The sequence below is a fragment of the Pelecanus crispus genome, chromosome Z (assembly GCF_030463565.1).
Source record: "Pelecanus crispus isolate bPelCri1 chromosome Z, bPelCri1.pri, whole genome shotgun sequence".
In the NCBI taxonomy this organism is placed as follows: Eukaryota; Metazoa; Chordata; class Aves; order Pelecaniformes; family Pelecanidae; genus Pelecanus; species Pelecanus crispus.
The window spans coordinates 25,974,592-25,991,101 of NC_134676.1; the positions used below are offsets into that span (position 1 = coordinate 25,974,592).

A 16,510-nucleotide genomic window follows, 5' to 3' on the forward strand; every position below is an offset into this window, starting at 1 on the left:
ATAAAATGAAGTGACATTCAGTTTTTATTCTGACGCTTCTAGATTTAGTGGGTTGGACTATAAATGGCCCAATCATAATATAAATATATTTGTTCTCCTGGAAAAATGACTGCCTGGCCTTATTCTGTTAAGTGCCACATATATTACAACAAGTTGTGTACATTTTCTACAAAAGTCAGTTTGAAATGCCCTTTTTCAAGCTTATAGGTGATGTGGTCAGTACCTGCCTCGTGCAGAGGATTCTGTAGATGCTGGCTTTGCATTTTGAGCAGTGCACTGGGGCTGACTGGAGTTCAGAAGGTCATGCTGGTGAGAACTCCTGCAGTCATCATCCTTTGGAATAAGCCCCTTGGAAAAGTTCTTGTGACTCTGTACTACAGATGTAGGATCACAGCAGAAATTTGTATGCTTTAAAAAGCTATTTGAAGTCCAGAAGCATGTTAACAGAGTACTGTTTATCTGCGAGGGTTAAATGTTGTCATTGAGATGCCCTAGGAGGGGTATTCTGCTTTATTCAGGTGTTTCTCCATCGAAGATGAAGGGAAAGAGGAGTGACAGCTGATGTGATAAACCATTTTTTCAGTACAGATCTGTATTTCCTTCTGTGGCTAAAATCTTCAATGTACCATTAGCAGAGAGTGTCTGAATGAAGTTGTCACTTTGTCCTCTAGTTCATACCCAACACTACTGACGGATGGAAGAAGTAGACTGTGCTGGCCACTTAGTATTGAAGGATTTTAGAATTGGCGGTATTTCCATCCAGCTTCCTGGCTGTACTCCAGTCACGTAAAGTCACCAGCAGGCATCATTTCCCTATTCCTTTTCACAGCTCTGGGGTCATTCATATCACAGTAAATCTTGATTCGCAGACATTTTTCTGCCTCCCTAAAAACGGGCTTCTTGTGAGCCCAAAGGCTGATAGTGTTGGTGGGCCAGACCATTCCTTTTTCTAGTGCTGGGATAGTCTTCACCTCTCTTCATTTCTCCTGGATCTAGTCTCCTTTGGCTGCCAAGGCTTCTGTGGTATTCTGAGTCCGCAGTCTGCCTGATTGACGACATCTGATAAAAATAAAAGACAAGTAATAGTAGACAGACTTATTAAGCCACTTGTAATGATGTGTCAAAGTCACTGAAGCTTAAATCTCTTTCATATTTTTCCATTATTAGTGTTGTGTTTTAAAATCTTTCTAATGAAACCACTATTGGAGAAGGTGGTTGAATTTTCAGTGATGCTTTCAGCCTCCAGGAGAAATTAACTGTAGCCAAACTAAATCATCTCAGGTAGTAGGGTCTAAGGAGCGGTGTTTTTCTCTTTCAACCGTTGCAGCTGAATTTACTATCTGTTGCAGTCCTTGATTTATCTGAGACACACAGTGACATCAACTTCTTTTTCTTCGCTCTCACCTTCTTGTCTTTCATCCTTGCTCAGTGAAAACCTTTTACTAATAGCAGTTGGCCAGGTCTGAACACTCTATTTGCCTGTTCTTTTGGTAAATGCCAGTAGGCTCCCTGATATTACAAATGCCAAGGCAAGGTTACAGTCCTCAAACCTCAGTGTGAATTTCTCTCTGGTATTTGTTTGTAATACCAGACTCATCTGCCAGATTCATCTGGTATTGAATCCAAAGCACAGATACCTGTGGAAACTTTCTCCATAGGACTTAGGATTTGGGTTTTTTTTAAATTTTTCATACTGTTCTACTGAAAGTTTCTGCAGGAACTTTCTGCTTTTTAAGATGGTAAAGAAACACATAATGGACCAGGAAGTGCCCACTCACTAAAAGGTAAGAGTTTTTTGTCAGTAAGAGTCATTTAACTCTTTGACAGTTTGCGAGGCTCGTGTGGCCTTTCTTCCCCAGCTGATGAAAGCAGGTGCGGAGGGGACCGTGACGGCTGAGCCTGGACCAGCTGCCACTGCAGGGCCGTGAGAAGCATCGTGCCATGCCACCACCCCTGTTGGAGGCACCTCCTGGTGCTTTCCAGGGTTACAGGATCTGAACTTGTGTTTCCGCAGGCATGGCTTTTGTTGCGTTCTCAGTGCAGTCTCCTGAAGCACTGCTCTCTGGTCTGGGGGTCACTAGCAGTAGTACAGGAGTACGTGGGACTGCCTCAATTCATACCTGCTGCCTTCAAGGCTGTGCAGGAATGCCAAACTGCCCTTGTTTCCAATGCCTCTTCACTTGAATTTGACAGTGTATACTGACAAGTGATTAAATTCAGCCATTATGGATCCTTATTGAAATTCAGATTCTATTTCAGGGAAGATGGGTGATAATAGTGGCACGTTTTTTGAGTTCCATTTCCCCGTACCTAGTAGAGTACATAATTGCTGAAATATCAGCATTTCAATGGAGAAAGCAATCTTCCACATTTCCCAGAATTTTCAATTACAAGCATGGGTGCTGAACTTTGTGGAAAACCCTCCATTGTCCACAACTTGTCATGCATTATGCCTTTGATGGTGCCACTGGCAAGAGTATTTTAGGTGCTTGATCGGCCATTGGTTTTTTAGTTTGCTGGCTAATCTTTTTGGAGGCATTATCACAGCTTGCTTGACAATGACCCTTTCTTTTGCATTTCTTCTTCCACGTTACTTAATATGCTTATGTTTATTATAGTTTCATTTCAGTGCTGGTCAAACCATTCACGTTTGGACATACTGTATGACTTTCAAACAAGGATATGTGTAAATCTGTGAATGCACAATTCACTGTGTTAGTGGATACAGTTGCATGTGTAAAGAGAACATCTGCATGCACATAAGCCAGTTATAATCATGTTAAGACCTGAGCTTTCAATATGAGACTTTTATGTGGAGCTGTGTTGTCATTGAATGCAATATGTATGCACAAACTTAACTGCAATTTCTGAAAAATGAAGAACATGCATGCAGTAGTCTTCACTCAAAGCTAAATTCAAGGAAGGTTAGTATATAATAATTTGTTTAAAATATTTAGAAAATAAACTCCTTTCTGTGGTGTGTATTGTTACATATTAAGTTATATTCTTTTTTTTTTATATTCATTTTCATTCTTCTAGCAGTAATGAAAAATTTGGCTCAGAAGCATCTGAAGTCAAATTCCAGCTTTAAATTTCCACTTGTCGTTGCCAGGTACTGACTCTAAAATATCTCTTTTTACTGAGAACCCTTCCAAAAGGTGCAGCTGTGTGCTGGTTTCATCTTGCACTTTGTAGCTGTGTTGGCAACCCTCAAATGTAAGGTATGCTCTCATCTGCCACACATTGCCATTGCCTTAGAGCTGTTCAGGCCTGTCTGTATCAGGGAGAGAGAAGAGTTCATAGGTTGGAGCGAACCCTGGCTTGTGGTTCATCTCATTGGTTCTCACTGCGGCAAGGTAAAAATAGAGCTAGTGGAAAATCCAGCTTTTATCATGTGTCATCAGAAGCTACCTTACTATCTGGAGACCAACCACCAGACGTGTGACTAGAAAGAAGACATGAAAACTGTATGACAGCTTTTCAGAACCTTAACATTTTGAAGACTGTGGAATTTCAAAAACATTACAGGATTTGGGGGAAAAAATGATTCCTTTAAGTGAAAAACTGTTACTGGATTGTAGCAAAGGGATCTACAAAGTTGCTCAGATTCTTAAGAGTGGATTTGGTTCTCCAAACCTCTGTGCTGTGCTACAGCGTGCTTCAAAGCAAAAGATACTTTTGAAATCAGGTACTAAATGCAGGTTGCATGTGGGCTTTTGTTCTCTTCTCTTTTAGTAAAACTGACCTACCTGAAAAGTTTTCCTTTCGCTCTGTAGATCTTGGTATGCATGCTGAGTTTTCTTCTGGAACACCTAATCTAAAATCAGGACTTCTTCAAGGATATATTGTATTCTAGCTCTGGGAGTCAAACTGGTTTTTTCAAAATTAGGTGTAGTTTTCTTCAGCTCAGTCTCTGCCATTTCCTCTCAGCATTGAAGGGCACTGTTCACAAATTTGGCTGTTTTCTGTGTAAATGTTATAAAGTGGCTTCAGTTCTGTAAGTACTGTTAAGTATTTTTTTTCTGACAGATGGGTGTTATGTGAGGCCTTTTGCCTTTAAATTAACATAATGTTTTATTTTGTGCAAAAATTGGGGAGTTTAAAGTACAAGTCAGTATGATGCTATGAGTTAATTATATTGGAGATGGCGCAATGAGTAGGAAATCCTAGAACAGGTGGAAGGCTAAGTGATTTTAATTTGTTGATGCCATCTCCTACATGCTGATGAAGTGAATGGTTTTTTTCAGTGTTGCCAAACACTGTAACTGTGACTTAGATGTATTCTTCTGTCATTGCTGTGTTGAAGGTAACGGCAGGTTTTGTACCTGCCACTGTGTGTGTCTTTTTGCTGTAGAGCTTATACTCACCAGTGTGTGCATAGTATTAAAAGAGAGGTGAATATCCTGAGTTTTCAGTCAAATACACAGGTATTTTGCAGTTTATGTATTTATGGAATAATTTATCATTATTTTAAAGGCTCTCTTCATATCTAAAAATTCAGTAATATGTCTGGTAGATAGAAATTTCCAGTTTTGGAGAAAAGGAATGGGGTATAGGGAGGAAGAGACATCAGAAATCCTCTGAACTCCTAAAATTTTAATATTTTTCCAACTGTATATTTTAGGGTAGCAGAGGAGTGTTGGAAATCTTTCCTTTTAACCAATGTGATGTTTGCTTTACATACATACATTCTGTAGACGTGATATAGATTTTGCATAAATAAAAAGGTAAATGCATAGCTTCCAAAAGCCTTTCACTTTCACTAAGAATATTATTGATCTGAGAATACTGTACAACAAAGAGATTCAGTAATAGATTATGACACAAACCTAGTTTATAAGCTAAGATCCTGCTTACAGAATAGATGAAAAGGATGGAGCATCAGGTAGGTTGCGAGAAGAGGCACTTTCTGTTTAGGTAATCTGGGTAAGGTCTGCATCCACCCCATTGTTTATGTCCCATGGAGACAAACTGTTTTCTGTAGTGTCTTTCTTCACCCTGCAAGGGCTTCTTCCTATAAACTGAAGTCTTCCCCGACATTGGGTTCTCCTTTTTGCTTTGCTTGGACTCCATCCCTCATGTAGACAATCCAAATCTAGGGGGAAATGGAATTCTTTTCCCAAATGCACCTTGTTTATAGGTATTTGGAGTGTATCTATCGCCATCATTTCAAGGCACAGTTTGGTTAATGCAGGAAAGCATCACTCTCTCTGCTGCTCAGTAGCCTGGATGGACCATCCCTGAACTGCCGAGCTGTCACCTGAAATGTTTCAAATGTCTGTCAGGTCTGACTTCCGTCTTCCGTCTCTATTTCTCTTTCTTTGTCTCTCCTTTCTTTCTTCAGTTTCAGTTTAGACTGTTGACTGTTGCTGCACGCTACCTCCAGCTGGAATTACGAGATAAACATCTTTGTTCAGAGATGGTGCAATTTCATTGCTGTTACATAGGAGCAAGAAAGGTACTTAATGTAACTAGCTACCTAAGGGAGCAGAAAGTTACTCTCATAAGTAAAAATATGTAAACTCTGTTCTTAAAACTTGTTCATCCTCTGCTACAATGTAAGGGATGCATTTTACACCCTTAGCATTCTGTGAGTCTATTAGTATCTCATAATTTGAGTATTTTCATAGCATACCCTTTGATATGACTCTGATCTGATCTTTCATTTATTTTCAATAGATTTACCCTCATTGTGAGATAGACTCATAGTTTGGGGTTAAAAGGAACTATTTGATCTGAATATTACAAAAAGTCTGTATTTCAGTGTGCCTCAGCAGAGGCTGCTTAGAGTGCAGCATCTTCCATCTGAGCCCAACTTGTGCTTGATAAAGCAGATATGGTGTTAAGCTGAAAGAGGTGCTGATGGAACCTGAAAGTGGTTCAAAGATGTAAAGAGATTAAAAGTCCATTCCTTCCCTGAGTAGCTTGTTCTGCATTAATAATTACATTTGGAGGTCTGCTGGTCAGCTACACCTATATAACATGTGCTTTCTTTGAATTTAGCTTTTAATCACAGTGTTATACTAAGTCAACTGTTGGACAAAACTTTAGAGTTTATCATGTCTACTTATTTGCATTTTTCAGCTAAATATGGTGCCACCAAGGAAGGAAACAGTGTGGTTTTTAACAGAACCTATCCTCTAAAAAGAAGTGCAGACAATCTTTAGTGCTGTCTTTTTTTGCTTTATCATGAGTCTAGTATCAGGTTTTCCTTTGTTTTGCCCAGGACCGATAATGTGACTAGCATGTAGTCATCTCACTTGTCCTTTCAGTGTGGATCAGGCATTAGAACTTTTTTGATCCCCAGGAATTGGTCTGATTTTCCACGAGTCATTAAAAAGTAACATCAGCAGGCCAGAGATCTGCTTAGGCAACTCTTTTGGGACTCCTGAATGCTCATTTTCTGGGCCTCCTAAGTTAAACTGTTATGACTAACAGATGTTTTTCTAATGTTCTTCTCAGTTATGAATGGACTGGAAAGTATTCCACCATTATCATACCATCATTCTGCTTCTTTTTGCAAGGGGCATGTGTCCGTGTCCCAGTATGCTCCACTTCCATTACCAGTTTGTAAATAATTATTATTTATTGTCTTTCATGTCTCTCCTCAGTTTCCTGCACTGCCAAACTTCTGTACCTTCCTTGCTGTCTTACCACTTTTAAGTTGTTTGCATTTTTAGGAAGTTACATAATTGTTGCTTCCAAACCAGGCTGAATTCTCAGCCAAAATTGTATGCTTTCTCTTTCTCAGTTGTGGTATATTTAATTTTTTGGCTATCTCAAAGTTTTTCATTAAAAACTCTCTATTCATATTTTGCTGTTGTGTTGGTTTTTTTCTTTTTCTCCTTCTACTTATTCATCCTCATAATTTTGTTCAGTTTCAGTCTTCTAGAAATACGGTGTGTGCATGTGCGTGCATGTATGTATACATATGTGTGCAGGCACATATGTGCATGTGCATTTAAGAACTGCTCTCTATTTGTCTGTGGTGAGTTTAATCGGGCAGAGATCAGCATCACTTAGGCAACTGGCAACTTTTACTTCAGTGATTAAGCTTTGTTTATCAATCATAATCCATCAAGCTATGCCAGATGTTTCTGGCAGTAGTTTAATAATATCTTTATGTAAACTTTCTTGCTTTCCAAGAGTTAAACAGGGCTGCTCTAAAACTTTTGAATTACTCCTTTGGCAAAAATAGTGTGTTTAGAGATAGATCATCCCTCACATCGCAGAGCCAGAACATTCCTTTATACAGTATGTTCTCTCCATGAAGATTGCGTGAAAACTGACTTTGTATAAAATCTGTATGCAGGCTTGTTTGAATCTGCAAAATGTCCCTTTCTGATTATACTGCTATTTATTCTTAACCAGTCATTGTAGAAAAGAAAATTCTTGCTTCAAGAAAACTGTACTGCTAATAGTATTATGCTTGAAAACTGAAAGCAAACAGAAATTACTGAACTTTTGTATGAGTGTGGAATACTTGTTTCTAGTGCTATTTCAGGCCTTTGTAAATCTGTTTTACCAGGGGATCAGCAACTCCCAGATGGTGATGTGTTTAGCTCCCTCATCTGGTGCACACTGGATGTAAATGTTTCAGACCAAAAGATTTTGTCTTTTCTTCTTTGCATTGTATTTCTGCCCATCCATAAACTGCAAACTTTTATTGTGTTTTTCTTTTCCTAGGCAATATGGAGAGTGATTCTAGGACTGACTGAGGTCCCTAAAAGAAAATGCTATAAAAATGCAATTGTCATCATTTTCATTCAGCTTTCTGATTACTTGTGGAGTGTTCTCATTTAGGCCTGACAATTGGGGTGTTTGTTCCATACTTAAAAATTAATTGGTTGCCTTACGGGTCATGACTTTCATAAACAGAAATTGCATTCAGCTGTAGCTTGGCTTATTTTTCTTCTTTTTCTTTTACAGCTTTTTCACTTCCAGATCTTACGGAGCAGTTTGCACCTCCTGATGTTGCTCCACCGATTCTCATCAAGATAGTGGAGGCAATTGAAAAGAAAGGTAGGCTGAAGAATGATCTACCAAGGTTTTTTGTTACTTATGTGAGGCAAGACTGTAGAATCAGATCCAGAGCTGGCATCTCCTCTTTCTAGAGCTGCTTATGCATCACATTACTCAGCAGATATGAAATAATCTCATTTTAAGGATTGTTGCATAGGTTTCTACTCAGTGGAGGCTACTTAGACTGTAGGAGCAAAACCAAAGCCTACCTCAAATGACATTTAATAACTCAAGTAATGTAAGTATTATTGAAAGGCAAGGGAGAAGGGTTTGGTATTGCTTTGTTTTTTCTAACCAGTAAGCACCTTAAGTTGGTTATGGAAATGCCATAATAACATTGAATTGGATAGACAGACAAACTAGTAATGTTTTGCCCCAAAGCGGGGAAAGAAAAAAAAAGAATTGAATATGAAAAAGTTACAAGAACTGTTTTTGTGCTTCAGGAGCCAGTTCTTTACTGCTGCCAGAGGGGTGCCGAAGGTTAGGCACGCTTGTACCTTAGAAGTCTCAGTTAAATCTTAAAAGCTAACTGGGATGTGTCAGAACTTTTGTCATGTCCTGTCCCATTCCTGTGGGGTGGCCTGGCTCAGATTGCTCACTTCTTATCCACCTGAAAGACCTGGTGTTTCCAGCTGGCATGTAGAGTGTAAAGGAAGATCTGGCTCCCATGTTGCTCCTGCAAGCTGTTTTCTTCCCTAGGGTATGTGAATCTGTTTCCTAGTCCTAGCCTTCTACAGCCAGCCCGTGGAGAGTTGTACAGAATATGTGGGACTGCTGGCATCTCTGATTTTCCTTGGCCAGCAATTTCTGCAGACCCAGCAGTTTGCATGTACAAAGAGGTGTCTTACAGCCTTAAAAAGCAATCACATTCCGTAGTGTGGTAGGTGGATGGTGGTGGGAGAAAATTGCTAATTTATACTGCAAGTACTTACTTGAAGAAAAAAGAAGTATGTTGTGTCATGGCAACAATCACTGGAATATTAATGTATCCCATCGATACTGTTTTGAAGGTCTGGAGTGCTCAACTTTGTATGGAACACAAGGCTCAAGCAGCTCAGCAGAATTAAGACAAATTCTTGAATGTGGTAAGTACAGTTCTCTTCCTTACAGCACTAGACCATTTGTGGTCAAACTGCTCCTCTTTTCTTTGTTCCCCTACTCAGCTTATAGATATGTGCTGGTTCTGAATGATATAACATTAAAAAGTAAAATATAAGTTAAAAAGGTTTCTAGCTTTTACTCTTAATATGAAAGGTATTTCTCACTGTTACAAGTTGTCTTTTTTTCATAGCTCCACTGCACGTTTTTTTCCAAGAATAATTATTTTAATCATTTCTTGGTCACTTGCTTGTTCAAGGACTGACAATCTAGCTGTACAGAGAAAAACAAGGTGTTTTGTTGTTCAGAAGCAAGATAAAGATACACTATTCCTGTAAGGCTGCACATTATTATTTTGTAAACAAATGGCCATTTGTTTACATACAGTTCTGTGTGTGCATTTTTTTGGTCCAGTAGGTGGAGAGGCAATAGCTGCACATTCCCTGCCTGCTACAGAGATGATGTGGAAGGGAAAGACAGAATTGAATTAATGTTGCTGTGGTAGGCTGGGTTCTCAGGTTTTAGGCAGTAAAATGCAGCTACACCACTAACACCACATAGCCGTTTTAAGTTTCCTGAAATATATTTCCTTCTCTTTTTGGTACTCTTTATTTCTACTTCAGGCCAGAATATACTGACATGGCAACATTCAGTTGCACTGTGAGAGATCAGGAGATGTTGTAGGAGGAGTGCTCGACCATGCCTTTGCAAGCTGGGGTGCAATGTGGGGTGTGAGCTTCCACTGGCATAAAAGAGCACAAAAATACAAGGGCTAGAAAATTAAACTGGTTACCTGCCATGTTGCCAAAGGGACAAAGGAAGCGAACTCAAACTGTGAATTAGCTCCCTTCATTTTTAGTAATTGCAAGTATTAACAAAATGAACAACAGATGATACTATGAGTTGTCTGTTCCTTCACATCAAAAGAGCATCCTGTCCTCTGCTGATTGTGGTGGGAGTGAAGAACTATATGAGTGCAGCAAGCAGGGAGAGGAGATATGCACATGGTGCTAGCAGCCTAAGCCGTATTTTTAATATTGTAATTAATTTTTCAGTCCAGATAAATCCAGATTTTCTATGGCACCAAGATGAATGTATCTCTTAATTTATCTGAATCCCTTTTTAAGTCTCTAAACTGAGGTGTACTTTTCTGAAAGGCTCATCTATCTCATGAGATCAAGAACTTGTGGTTTACATGTATTCTTATTTAAAATGTAATTAGGTTTGAGAAAAGAAAGCAGGACTTTACCCTTTATTACCACTGTATCTTTCTGAGTTCTTTTTAAGATAGGATCAGACTCTTCCAGGACAGAACTGGCGCAGTGGGTGTCCAGATTCATGGGTACAGACAGATCTCATCTCTTCCGCCTACTCTCTTTGAATTAGCAGAGTGCTAATTCAGAGAGCAAAGTCGGCTTTGGTCTTAAAATTGTGAACTGCCTTAGTGTGCTGTTCTGCTTATGGTTAAAATGCTCTCCATATTAATTGGATAACTGCCTGTTAGCTTCAACACAGTGCTATCTAGCTCCAAAATCAAAGCTGACTTGCATCTGGCCAGCTCGGCAGATGGAAGAGTTCAGGTCTGTTTATGACATTACACCCAAAGAGTTGCAGAGTACCACAAGTTTATTCTTACTCATGTATTCATTATAATAATTTGGGATATAATTCAGAGAATGGGTCAACACTGAAAGAACCAGGATTTAACTTCGCTTATGAAGTGAAAAACATCCTGTGAGCAACAGAACGAATGAAAACTATTTCATATGAATTTGTAGTTGGATTCTCTGACACATAATTGCTCTTTTATAATTCATACCCACACTGCAAGTTTTTTATCATCTGAGCCATTCATAGTGTCTTTTTTCTCATGTAAATTCTTTGGTGTGTGGTAAGAATTGAGCTCATACTGCAAGCTTTCCTTTGGGGAAAAGAAAGGAGGTGGAGGAGCACTAAGTTCCTCACTACGCCCTCTTGACTGTCTTCTTTCATAGTACGTGTAGATACATCACATACCTGATTCCTCTACCTCCTTGTTGAACTTAGTTTAAACTGGCCAAATACATTCAGGAGTTATTTTACAGGGGACTTGGCTAGCCTAGAAAGTTGGTCAGCATTAATACCTCTAAATTCTTGTACCAAATGTGGATCTTTGTTGTAAACGTTTAGGACTTTACTGCACCAGAGTTTCATGTTTTAAGATAAACCCTAATCTTGCTTGCACCAAGAAAGCATTTCTGTATTTTCCTGTTTTTATTTTTGCTGCTGATATTCCTTGCTCCAACGCTAACAAGTAGTCCTTTATGCGACACTCCCAGACCTTAGCCAAAGTCATAACTATCCTGCAAGGATATCAGGTTTTACAAGATAAATCCTAACAGCTGCATAAAACACCAAGCACCCAGTTATGAACGTGTATATTTGTTTCGACTTACTCACATAAATATTTACAGACCTGGATCCCCAAGTTGTTAATCAAACTTCCAGTCATAATAGAAGTAGCAACAGTAGAGAAGCTGCATTTGCCCAAACCCTTGAATAATACTTACTTCTTACACAAAATATTTACAGGAAAAACAGAGACCTGTTAAAAATATTCTGATGTTCCATAACATTGCCAACATGCAGCAAGTCACTACCGTTATTCTGAGTCCAGCCTTGCACTGTATATGACAAAAGGCCACACACAGCTGTGGAAGCCACTTGGTTCATCACATGCCAAAGGCTTGGGCATGTTGAGCGCTGTATGTTCTTCCTCTCAGAGGTGTTTCTTGGTGTCTTACATTCTTTCTTACAAGTTGTTCCCCATAAACCAGATTATAAGTTAGCAGCTTTGGCTTAGTGTAAAGACCTAATGTCATGAGCCTGTATATTTTTTCTGGTTTCTAGTGTCTAAAATGTATGTTGCTCTTTCCCTTTAGATGCCTCTTCTTTGGATTTAGAGGCATTTGATGTGCACACTTTATCAGATGCTCTCAAGAGGTATCTACTGGACCTGCCAAATCCCATCATTCCAGCAGCTGTTTACAGTGACATGATTTCTGTAGCTCAAGGTATGATTATCACATTATTTCATATGTCAAACAAAAAAGTTTTTATTAGGATTATGAATATCCAGTGGTCCAGCTGTCACCCACAGAACCGGGAAGATTCTGCACAACCTGGCAGCATCTCAGAAAACATACATACCTTCACCAATTTTGATGAAAGCTGTTTCAATTCAGATCTAAACATGCATTATTTACTTACCTATTTAGGTAAACATGGAAAATATAAGGGATAACAGAGTTGTCTTCGTTTTAGTAAGTAGAATGACTGTAGAAAAACTGGGGGGAAAAATCAAGGACTTATCTGTATGCAGAAAGCTAATTTTTAACTTTTTATCAGTGCTGACAAAGTAAATGTGTTAGAGGTCATGGTGTTCTATGGTACGTTGGGAGTTGCAGATTATGAAGTGAGAAATACATGCATGTAAGATTCATCTACAGTGGTCATTTCAAACAAGTGCAGCTTACAGGCTTTAAGCACGTGGGCCAAGTATTCTGTTATATATCTCAGGACAGGATATTGTTACTGGTAACCTTCAAAGTTAGAACAGCACCTGTGAGACTTATCTAGTGCATCTCAGAATTACCCAATCATGTGTGACGCTAAACACAAGACAGACTTCTACCAGTACACTCTGAACACATTGTGGTTTTTACCAAAATGCATATCTGTTTCCATTTGACTTTTAAGTACTTGTTCTTTACTCTTCCCTGAGCATTTCACTGTTTTCAAAAGAAGTCATCTTACAGCACTAATGAAGGACAGAATTATTATTTTTTTGCTGTAAAATTGGTGCTTCCAAAGGAGTCATATATAGTTTCATTTTACTTGTTGAATGTTCCTGTGCTGATACCAAGAGCCTTTTATCTGTTCGCTTGCAGAAGTACAGAGCTCAGAGGAATATGCTCAGTTGCTGAAGAAACTCATCAGATCTCCAAATATACCTCCCCAGTATTGGCTCACACTCCAGTATTTACTCAAACATTTCCTCAGAGTTTGTCAAGCCTCCAGCAAAAATCTCTTGGATGCAAGGTCCCTGGCTGAAATTTTCAGCCCTCTGGTTTTCAAGTTCCAGATAGCAAGGTATGTGGGTCATCTTTATTATAATTTGTACTGTCAATGTGGGTTAGTCATGTACAAAAGTAAGTTTAATGAATTCATTCTCTGACCTTACTTCTAATGTGGAGGGCATTGTTGTAAATTTTTCCAATGTTTTTTAAATAATTCTAATGTAAGCTTTTGCATTTTTCCTAGTTCTTACTGTCTAATCCATCTCTTGCAGCTCTGATAATACTGAACACCATATAAAAATCCTAGAGGTTTTAATTGCAAGTGAATGGAATGAGAGACAGCCTGTACCAGGTAAAAGAAAAAATTAATTTAAAAAGTTATATACCATTGTTTTCTTAAATATTAAAATTCAACTTAAGGACAGTAAATGCTCATAGTTTTTTAATCAAACTTAATGCAAAAGTGCATAGTTACAGAACTAAACAGAAGTTGTTCATGTGTCCTGTAGTGGTGTGCAACATTTCTTTTATAAGAAATTGTCTTTTTCATTAAAATCATTTTAGTACCTATAGTTGATACAGCCTTAGGACTTTCATTTCTTTTTCAGTAAACAGTGAATAGGAATTTGTGATTTTTTAAGACCTGTAAACCAATAGAATGCATATCATACAGTGGTGGTGGGGGGGGGTGTAAATTCTGGTGATTTCATTTAACTCTCACTCTACTCCCAAGCAAATTTTCTTAGAACGAGAATACCCCATAGAGATCATCAGAAGAAAGTAAGAGTTCCCTCTTTATTTACATATGTGTATTTTTTAATCCAGAAACTCAAAAGATTTATTTATCAATATCAGTAAACAATACGGAAAATATTAAAACCCCGTTCAGGAAAGTTAGATCATACTTGTATTGATTCTGTGAGATAGCATCTAATTTAGTCAACAAACAGTAAAACACACCTCTAATTTGTGCAAAATCACGTATTTAGCAGGAGCAAGACAGACTTGCTAACTATGTGCAAAGGAAATTATTAATGCAAGGGGACTTGACATGTTAGCTTAAAGTAATTCCTTGTACAGCTTATTAACAGATAATATCCGAAAAAAAGGATAGGGAGATCGTGAACAGAACATTGGGCAGGCTGTAGCTCTCTTGCTTCCCTATTCAAAGTACAAGGTAAAGTTCATGGCAGTAGGATTTATAGGGCTACTTAAGATTTTAAGAGCTAGAACACAGCAGCAGAAAAACAGCAGCAGAAAAATGCCTTATTTGTCATATTTCAGGTAGACACATCGTATAATCCCCTTCATCAGCTAATGAAGGTTAATTTAAAATGGCTAAGATTTTTTTTCATACTGCTTTGATTGGAAGGTTTTTCCAACCTTGCAGCTCCATTAGTTAGGAACCTTTTCCTAACATTTAGTGTGTATCTATTTTCAGCTAGTTCATACCCATTTGGTTTTGTTCAATTTTGTCAAAATAGATAAGCAGGCATTTTCAGAACCACTGTGTATTTTTCTTCCTAATGCTTCATAACAACCAGCACAGTCCAAACTTTTAATGGGTATTTGTCCCATTTTACTAAGAATCAGCAGTTCTGATATAATAGTGATTGTTAAAAAACTCTTTGCCACCTGTTACAAGCCTTAAAAAGCAAAATACGTAATTGATTCCTCTAATATTCTAAAGTATTTGCTAATAGCAATTTTTAAATTCTATGTATGCAAATGTTTTAGAGTATGTAAATTTATATGGCTAGAGGCACTGATTGGGAGGTCACAAAGGTAGGGTCAACAGTGAGAGTTTCTTAAGTTTCGAAGTGAGGGTTTCTTAAGTTGCACTTAAGAGATCACTTGGTTGCATATCATCCTGAGTCGCTTCACATGAGGAAAGTATAAAAATGTGTTGATGTTAGAACTACTAATGAGGACAAGGAGTCTAGTCATCTTGAGAGTATCATTAGGGCGCTTGAAGAAATGTGGGTGTATCCATCAGATTTATAGGGTTTGACACTACACTAATGATTATAATCTAACTAACATCTGGTTGTTTTTAATATTGCTTCTGCATTAATTAAGATTTTGTAGTGCAATAGTTTATTTTGAGGGTCCTCCTGGGATTTTTCATATGATCTGTTACAAAAATGGAACTCCTTCCCTGTTCATTTCAAAGTCCATCCTGGGCAGTGGAACGTTTTTTAGTAGACTATTTGCACATCTATTAATATGCTGAAAAAAATCTTGGATACAGTTTTTCAAGCTTTGTAGTCTGTGGTTAGCTAGTCTCTGCTCTTAGGCCTGTAAAGCGGTTGAATAATTTTCAAAAAGTGAGTCTTAATAGAATGTTGGATAGTTACATGTTTACAGGGTTAGGACACACATTTTCCACACCAAAATCGTTCAGTGACCTGATCATCTGAAGTGCTCTGTTTTTATAGTTCTCATAGAAGACTCTAAGATGTATTTTTCAGAATTATCATCTTCACGATTATTGCTTATAGTGGCTTGAGTTTCCATAAAAAATGTTTAAAGACTTTGTAATAAAAGGAAGATTGCTAGAAAAGATAACTTATTTGTCATGTAAGTGTTCTGAGAATAACAATCTATAATAGAATTTTAAAAGTGTGGAAGTTAAGAGGTTTTAAGAAGAAAGAATCTTACTTGTGGAAAATAAAGTAATAACAACTAAGCCATAACAGGAAAGCCAATGCTGCCAGGTTTCTTCTCTTTTTCACAGGCTGGAGTGATAGCTTCCTCCTTTCTTTATTCTTTCTGTTATTCTCAAGCCTAGATGAAAACGTTCTGTCTAAAATGAGCTGTGCATGAAATTTTAGTGGTATCTTACACAGTACATAGATACATTAAATACAGTGTTGGACATAACTGATACGAATAGGGAGATCTTTGCACAACTGTGGGGTTTTTTTCTTATTGCACCATCCACTAATTATCCTTCTTGCATCAAAGCAATAGAAAGTATGCAATTGGAACTTATATTTTAATATATCTTAAAATTAGTATCTTAAATTGGGCGTCTTTCACTGGACATCTTATAGCTAGAGTGATGCTTTGCACACCGTAACACAAAAACGGTAGTTACTCCTAGGCCGTTGTTTGATTTTTTTATCACAGAACAACTCAGGACTGATTTTTTTTTTTTTCACTCTTGTCAGTGTGCAACAGCAAACTATGCATTTTAGTTTGTGAGTTAGAATAGTGCTTAGCCCTCCACAAAAGTTAAAGTACTAAAGTTAAAATACCTGTTGTGCCTATGTGTGTAGTAGGTGAAGACAAAGTAATGTTGCAGGAGAAGTAAGATTGGAGAAATGGTT

General features: G+C 38.0%; 1 protein-coding gene across 1 annotated transcript in view; it reads left to right on the forward strand.

The window, feature by feature from the left end:
* Positions 1-16,510, forward strand: part of PIK3R1 (phosphoinositide-3-kinase regulatory subunit 1) — a 56,730-nt gene that overhangs the window by 25,009 nt on the left and 15,211 nt on the right. Inside the window, exons 3-7 of the mRNA XM_009492560.2 lie at positions 7,930-8,022; positions 9,033-9,107; positions 12,042-12,173; positions 13,050-13,251; positions 13,451-13,530. Coding sequence (XP_009490835.1) covers positions 7,930-8,022; positions 9,033-9,107; positions 12,042-12,173; positions 13,050-13,251; positions 13,451-13,530 — 582 coding nt within the window. The remainder of the gene's footprint in view (positions 1-7,929; positions 8,023-9,032; positions 9,108-12,041; positions 12,174-13,049; positions 13,252-13,450; positions 13,531-16,510) is intronic.